Source organism: Citrus clementina, unplaced genomic scaffold, assembly GCF_000493195.1.
Source record: "Citrus clementina cultivar Clemenules unplaced genomic scaffold, Citrus_clementina_v1.0 scaffold_3, whole genome shotgun sequence".
NCBI classification, from domain to species: Eukaryota; Viridiplantae; Streptophyta; class Magnoliopsida; order Sapindales; family Rutaceae; genus Citrus; species Citrus x clementina.
The window spans coordinates 38075868-38084392 of NW_006262339.1; the positions used below are offsets into that span (position 1 = coordinate 38075868).

The following is an 8525-nucleotide window of genomic DNA, read 5'->3' on the forward strand; positions in this document are numbered from 1 at the left end:
AGGTTAAATTACAGGATTTGGCTCAAGACCAAACAAACGAAACCACATAAAACAAAAGTAACAAAGGTTATCACTCACGGTCACGGAGATGTGTGTACGAAAGCTACACACCCTTTGTCTTTGTCTTCTTCATCTCATAAATCTCTTACTCGACCGACATGACAACAATATTCACCTGAACTGAGCGAAGGGAGAGACCCAAAAAAAAAAAAAAAATTATGGGTTTGGAGAGTGTTGGCGATTTGGCTTTGAACGTAATACTATCAGGGCTGGGGCCAAAAGACACGGCCAAAGTGGCATGTCTCAGCAAAAGATTTAAGGCTGCTGCCTCTGAAGAGTGTCTCTGGTCCAAATTTTGCTCCGATGATCTTGATCTTGCCTCCCCTCTTGACCCTCTTGGAAACCCTGCTCCTTCTTTCAAGGTTTTGCTTTTGATATATCTATAAGCTATATTGTCTGTTTCATGTGGGCTCTGTTCACGGGCTTTTTTTTATTCTATTTGTTTTATTTTTATGATGATGGTTTTTTTTTTTTTTTTGTGTGCGCGCTGAAATGATGATCTTTTCGGGAAAAGAAGTTATATTTTCACATATGGGTTTTTTGGTTTTGATTCTGTTTATATGATTTCTTGTTCTTGATTTTTTCTTTTTGTAAGTACAAATTTGGATAGGAAGGAAGATTTTGGTGAAAATTTTGATGATGGGTTTTTATTTGTTTCTAACATGCCGAATTTTGGGGTAAAATAGTTATTTTGTCTTACTTCTCTGTCCTGAGATATTGGTGATTTGCTGTGATTCGTGAAGATGGAATATGTGGCTTTTGATGAACTTGAGAGAGATTTTTAAGAGTTGGGGCTTTGTGGTAGAAAATGGATTAAAAAAAAAAAAGTTCAAAATTTTGTGGAGAAATTGAGAAAATTAATTTTTTGGGGGAAATTGAGGAAATTTTAGGTATTTTCTGCATTGCAATTACAGTTCAAACTTCAAACAAGTGCAATTCTCTATTTGTGCTTATGGTTTTTGATGGGTGATTCTTAATTTCCTTTGGTGATTCTTAATTTCCTTTGGTGATGTGAATATTGGACTATAGGGTTTAATATGATCGGGAAGGAGTAAACTATCAACCATTCAAAACATGGAATTTTTAATAAGAAGTAGAGAGAGTTCTAAATGATAGTTTGGGTATATGTGAAATCTCAAACACTTTTCTATCTAGCTAGTAATTTCATTTTTCCTTCAATGCAATTTATGGATGGATAAATTAATTATATTCTGTCCGTTGTGTGTGTGTGTGTGTGTGTAGATTTTTTTGAGTGTATAAATATATTTCTCAGTTCCTAATACTAAATAAATTACTTTCTGGTAATATTGAATTGTAATTAAAAAAAAAAAGATATATATATATTGATTGAAATTGGTATATTGACAGAGTGCTCTCTTACAATATTTCCCCAGGCAGCTTATCAGATATGGCGGGAAGCTTTTGGCATGTATCCATGGCCTCTTGTCAAACGAGTTAAAAGATGTTGGGATAGACTTAAAAACTGGTTGGCGGAAAATTTCCCAGAGGCTAAGGCTACTCTTCGAAAGGGTGCATCAGAAGCAGATATTCAACAGCTGGAAAAAAGTTTGAAAGTTAAGCTGCCCGTCCCGACAAGGATTCTCTATCGTTTTTGTGATGGTCAAGAATGCCAGACTGATGATTTTGAAAGCATAGGTTCAATGGGCCTCATTGGTGGATACTCTTTTTGTGGGCATCTGGTAAATGTATACTTGATACCTTTGAGTCACATTATTATGGAAACAAAGGAGATCAGACGCCACTTGGATTTTCCCAGCAGAGATAAATATGTGGTTGTGGCCTCTTCTTCCACATATAGTGAAAAGTTTTTCTTCCTCAATTGTACCAATGGCCAACTATATGTTGGTACCAAGAATCTTCTGTCAGATGGAGAAATGATTCCATGTGTACCAAACGCACTGATAGCCTTGGGGCATGGCTGTAACAGTGATCAACAGCAGGATGGTATGCTGCTATGGTTAGAAGAACATGGCCGTCGCTTACATAATGGCATTATCAGACTTCGTGATGAAGAAAATCTCAAATTTATTAATCTTTTTCCTGAGGAACCTCCCCTCTGCTCGATTGCTGTAACCAATGGTGTGAAGGTAAGTTACTCTAGCGACTCGCGTTGGCTTTAGATTTGCCAGTTTTGTTGTCTGTGCGTTGCGGGGTTAGTTGGAAGGGAACCTTGGTAAGGTGAACAGCTATTTATTATGGCCGATGCCAGTCTGTGCGGCCCATTTGACCATCAATTAGAATAGGAATTCCAAATGCCTACTTTCTCGTGCATGATCTTCCGCGTGTGAAGAAAAAATAGTAATCTTCTTTTGTTTCAGCACCATATCAAAGTTTTGGGGGTTTGTTCTTTTATACTTCCTGCTGCACATAGTGTAATTATTTATGCTTGTAAGGTTACATATATGTATACTCCCACACAAAAAATGCATGTGCAAATTGTCAAATTTGGTTGCATGAGGCTAAAGTGAAAGCCACTGCAATCTGAAGTATGTAGTCTGGTTGATCAATGAACATTTCCTGTTTCCTTCCTTTCTTGTTAGGTACTCTGTAATGGGATTTTAAATAGATAAATTTAAATGCCATTTGAAGAGAAGAGTCATTTATTCTCTGCTAATATTGACTAGCTTTCTTGTTAGCTTAAGAGTTCTCCACAGCAGCAGTCTAAACTTTTGATTCTCCATGAAGCAGAAATAAATTTTTGAAAATTTACATTTTGCTGGTACATTTTTGAAGCTATATATATATTGGAAGTATAGGAATTCCCTTACTCGCTTTAAATTATTTTTCATCCCTTATATGCTCGGTGATGTTACTTTATTAATATTCTGTCCTGATACTGTCATGCTAGTTATTATTATCAGAAATCTAATAAAATGATAATCTACTTCAGATTCGTGCCTCTTCTGTATTTATTCCGGAGTTGGCTGACCCTGAAAGTGACACCGAGAAGTACTTGTTTGCTTATTCAATTCGCATGTCTCTACTGCCTGAAGGATGCGTCATAAATGGAATGACTTTCAGCTCTTGTCAACTGCAACGTAGGCATTGGATAATCCATGCTAATAATGTTGTCGTATCTGTTGTTAGTGGAGAAGCTGTGATTGGAATGGTATGGCTGAAGTTGATCGTTTTCATTTTTCCTCCCTTAAATTAGTTCTCCCTGTAGACATCCACTGCAAGCTTTTGTTGCTGCTTTTGCTGCTATAAAAACTTTCAAGTGACATGATTATTACCTGAAACTTTTCATGTGATTAAGAAAAGCTTCACGTAAAATTTAAGGGTTATCATTTTCAACAAATGAACAAAATTTAGAGACTCATCTTTTCTATGAATGAATAAAAGTACTTGACCTTTGTGCCTGCATAAAAGTGTTGGAAACTTCATTCTTTCTTCTCTTGTATGTATGTTTGCAGTATCCACTTTTGCATCCAGGTCAGAACGAATTTTTTTATCAGAGTTGCACACATCTACCAGCTTCTCCAGGCTCTGTCAGAGGTTCTTTTACGTTTGTACCTGGCAGGTACTCAATCTAAATCCTTTGTACTAATCTTCCTGACAATCCCGGCTGTTATGAACCAATTTAAGAGTTTGCAGCTTTTCCTTATTGTTTATTTAAAGAGTGCATAGTTCATGGCAATGCTATTACTGACATGATAACATATTCTTTGTCCAGATTGGCGGACCCGAAAGGCAGTCCATTTGAAGTAGTTGTGGCAGAGTTCCCCCTCCAACGCCCAGACTACATATTCTGAAAACCGTTTACATGGTTGTTATATGTTTGTCATCAATTAGTAAATGAATAGTAAAATTATCTGCATTTGTGAACTTAGCTCAATTATGACTGGGCCAAAGACCATCAGAAGGTGTCAAACTGGAGGAAGCAGGTGTTACATCTATAAGCCTGGCTTGGGTAACTGCAGACACCTTGCTTTTTCAGCTTCACTGGACTGTCATCCAAAATCCGGCCTCTGCTCTGGGCCTCTGACATCCAGTGGTTCGGAGTGAAGGTCCCAGGTTGCAACTGAGAGCTTTTTGTATAAATTTGTGCACTTTGTAGGTGGGTTAAAAATCACTGCTCGAGTCCTTGCTTGGATTCTTTTTCTTTAAACTTTGAGCAAGGTTCGTCGGTACTTTGCTAATAATGGTTTTGCATATTTCTACATGAATGCCTGTTGTAATGTTGTTATAACATTTACATGATATTATAAAATGTGGTTGATGATTACTTAATTCCAATAACTACAACCCTTGATGTCTCAGAATTTTGATTCATTGGCTTTTCTTTGATTTCTTGCTTCCCAATTAACTTAACACATTTAAGTCTTTGTGGGGGACAGCTCAGGTGGGAGTAAATGTCAATTACATAATATATCATTATATATGAATTTCCATGTAATTTAAATAAATAATTTCCAATTAAGTGGGGATAAGCTTCACATAGTGTTTCTTAATGTCCATTAGTGCCCTCAATAACATCCAACTTAAGTATCTGTCACCATGTAATTTACACTTGATAAGCTTGATTTGAATTGACGCAAGTGAAACTGAAAAAAAAAAAAAAAAGAACAAAGGAAATCAAGCCAAACTGTGGTTTAAATTAACTTCTAATAATTCATTAATTAATTTTGTTTAGTACTTATGTTTGTCTGTGTAATCATTTCAAGTTTCTTATAAAACTCACGTTGATTTCAATCGAGATTGGTGTATCGTTTATGACAATTAATAGTAATAATCGTGAACTAAATTCTCAAACATAATTATAATGATTGATAGCATCAACAATTTCATCATTGCTTCAAATGTGATCCTAATCACTTAAGATTTAAGAAGATATCGATCAACTAAATATTTTTATGATAAATTTAATTATTCAAAAAAAATTCATTTATTAATATTTGGAATAAATTTTTGTTATCTATTTAAATATATGAAAGAAATATTACTAACTAAGCATGCACAAATAAACTTAATAGTCCTCTTAAATGAGTAGGGGACAACTAAGTTACTAGCATATATACAATACTTTATGATGTGTAAATACTAAAATAAATTTAAAAACAAATTATTATTTTTTTTTATTACATGACTCATATACATGAGACTATTACTGATATTTATAAATCAGACTATTACTGGGATCAACTGACATCAATACTAATGGAGCTCTGCCCAGATTTTAACCCTCACAAATATTCGAGGGATGTCTACTCCTCACTCATGGGTAAGAAAGAAGACTACCTCCCTCACAAATATTCGAGGGATGTCTACTCCTCACTCATGGGTAAGAGAGAAGACTACCTTCACTCAAATTAATTGAATAATAAAATACCCCCATAATATTTTTGTGGGAGTTCGAACTGCTGTCCTCCAAGTTGGAGGGCAGCAACCCTGGCCACTCGAGCTACTGCCCGAGTGGTTAAAACAAATCATTTTTTAAATTAACTAAATGCTCCGAAAACAAAATTTGGAAAGCAGAATCTTTGTACTAGATTTAGTGTAATTAATTACTTTCTTTATTTACCTGTGGCAATATCTTATCTACATTAAAGTCATTAACTACATTAACTAATAAGACGCATAAAAATTTCACAAAAAAAGAAGAAGAAGAAGAAGAAGATAATAAACCAATCAGAAAGTAGCTTATACCTACACTTGAGATACACACAAGGATTTCCCACCTTGATACAAAATCCCGCGCTCTTGCCATCTGGCCCACCTCGTTCGCATGTCATGCTCCTCGTACTTGTACCGAAGACACGTAAATTTTTACAGTATGTTTACTTTGTGGGAATGAGAATGAGCCGAAATGAGAATGAAATTTTAATATTTATTTAATAAAAATAAATAGGAATAAAAATATACTGAAATGCTATTAATATATTTACTTATCAAAATAAATGGGAATGAGAATTAATTTACTAAAATACTCAAAATATTAATAATTAATAAAAATAATTAATTTTTTATTATTAACAATATTATCATTATTATTTTTGTTATTATTAATTATTGTTAATATTATTTTTATTAATATTATCATTATTAACATTTATTATTAAATTTTATTAACTTTATTATTTTAGTTATTATTAATTATTGTTATTATTTTTATTAATATTATCATTATTAATATTTATTATTATTAATATTATCATTATTAATATTTATTATTATTAATATTATATTTTATTAACTTTATTATTTTAGTTATTATTAATTATTGTTATTGTTATTTTTATTAACATTATCATTATTAACATTTATTATTATTAAATTTATTTATTTTATTATTTTAGTTATTATTAATTACTATTAATATTATCATTATTAACATTTATTATTATTATTATTAAAAATAATAACAATAATTAATAATAACTAAAATAATAAAGTTGATAAAATTAATTTTAATAATAATGATAAATGTTAATAATGATAATATTAATAATAATAATAATAATAACAATAATTAATAATGTCCAAAATAATAAAATTAATAAAATTAGAAGGATAAAAAAGTAAATTTATATTTCATTCTCATTCCCACATTTTCATTCCCAACCCCCCCCATAGGAATGAAATTTTCATTCTTTATTCCCAAATTGTGTGGAACCCACACATTTTATTCCTATTTTTAAATTACATTTTACAAAATAAATATATATTTCATTCTCATTTTCCAACGAGTTTTTAATTGGTCAAGTAAAAAAATCCACTAAATGACTCTAATCCAACGTACAACACTAGATTAGCTAAGGGTGGGCAAAAAAACCGTGGTCTTAAAAAAATCGAACCGAACCGACAGTTTTTTCTAATTCGGATTGGTTTTTATTTTTTTTAAAAATAAATATATCATTTATAAAAAAAAATGAAATGTCGGTTCGGTATTCGGTTCACTTAGCTGAACCAAAAAACCGAACCGAAAAATTGAATTATGTTTAGATTTTATTCAAATCAAACATGTGTTAATTTTTAACTGATTGTAAGTTGTAATTGTTGTTATTTTTATTTGTCTTTACAATATTATGATTATGTTTATATAGATGGAGTATTAGAGTTTGGTTATGTATTTTGAAATTTTAATATTTCATATTTTGTGAGTATTTTATTAATAGTTAGTAAGATATTAGTGATAAAATGTGTTTTGAATACTTTGTATTTATTGTTAATATTTGTAATGAAATTAGGATGAATTAATTGTTGAAAAAAATTATTATATTCATGAGGCCTAATAGGCTAAAAATTTGAAAGTTCAAAATAGGCCCAATAGGCCTAGAACCAAACCGAACCAAACCGAACCGATTCGTTTGAGTTCGGTTCTTATTCGGCTCTTTTTATAAAATAACCGATTTAAATCGGTTCTACTTAATTTCGATTTGAACCGAACCGAACCGTGCCCACCCCTAAGATTAGCCAATACCAAACAAATGGGCCCCACAATCATTTTAGTCACGTGTAATTTAAGAAGTAAAAATAAGCTTCTCTTCTCTCCTCTTGTAGTGTTATTTGTAGATAAACGTTAAGTAAATAAATTCAAAACCTTTTTTGTTAATTAAATTCCGGGTCCCTCTATGATGCTGTAATTGTTTTACAGCATCAATAGTATAAGCAATATCAACCATTAGATTTAATCAATATTATATTTATTAATAAAAAATTTTAATTATTTTCAAAATAACATAACCGGTTAACAAAGTGGCTGAACTATGGAATTCTTGAAAAAACTATGGGTGGAGTTGGTAGAAGTATGAAAAATTTCAATGACCACCCCTAGAGTTTTAAATATTCTCACATTTTCACTTAAATAACATATTTCGTTTAATAACACAAAATTTAATAAAATATATGATTTCAATTAAATATATGAACATGCATACGAAACTCACATTCATAGGAATGTTTCATTAGACTTTTAAAGTTTATCTTACCTATGTATCCTAAACCATTCATTATCGACTTTTCGTAATTTTATTAAATAGAAATTTCAAGCAAAATAAGAAAGAGTGACAATATGTAATTAATTTGAACATTTAATGTAAAACTCACAATTGCTAAAATAGTGCTTAAATTATATCATTAACGTTATAAGATAATTTAATTATCATGTAATCAAACTAATTTCAAAATTTATTTTGAAAGCATGCAAAACTAATTTCAAAATCTATTTTGAGTGCATGCAAACGGATGTAGTCTCTACTATGTGATTTTTTTTATTCCAATTTATGGCCATGGAAGAGAATTGGAAGGTCCATATTTGTCCAATAGTGAAATATAAATAATAGCCCTTCAATTTCTCATGTGGTATATTTCATTGGCTTATTAGCTTCAAAACTATATACGAGTGTTAAAAATTGGACTACTGCATGAAATGTCATGTGATATATTTCATTTGACCTTAGATTAATTAAACGCCTATATATGGGTTACTTCACTAATTTAAAAAT

The 8525-nt window shown here is 31.2% G+C and overlaps 1 protein-coding gene across 1 annotated transcript; it reads left to right on the plus strand.

The window, feature by feature from the left end:
- The first annotated feature begins 27 nt into the window (after window positions 1–27).
- Window positions 28–4311, plus strand: LOC18046044 (F-box protein SKIP16). The gene is made up of 5 exons (XM_006442922.2): window positions 28–422; window positions 1455–2168; window positions 2972–3190; window positions 3495–3601; window positions 3755–4311. Exons 1-5 carry the CDS (start codon window positions 219–221, stop codon window positions 3831–3833), a joined length of 1323 nt encoding a protein of 440 aa, XP_006442985.1. The 5' UTR covers window positions 28–218; the 3' UTR covers window positions 3834–4311.
- Window positions 4312–8525: the final 4214 nt, after the last annotated feature.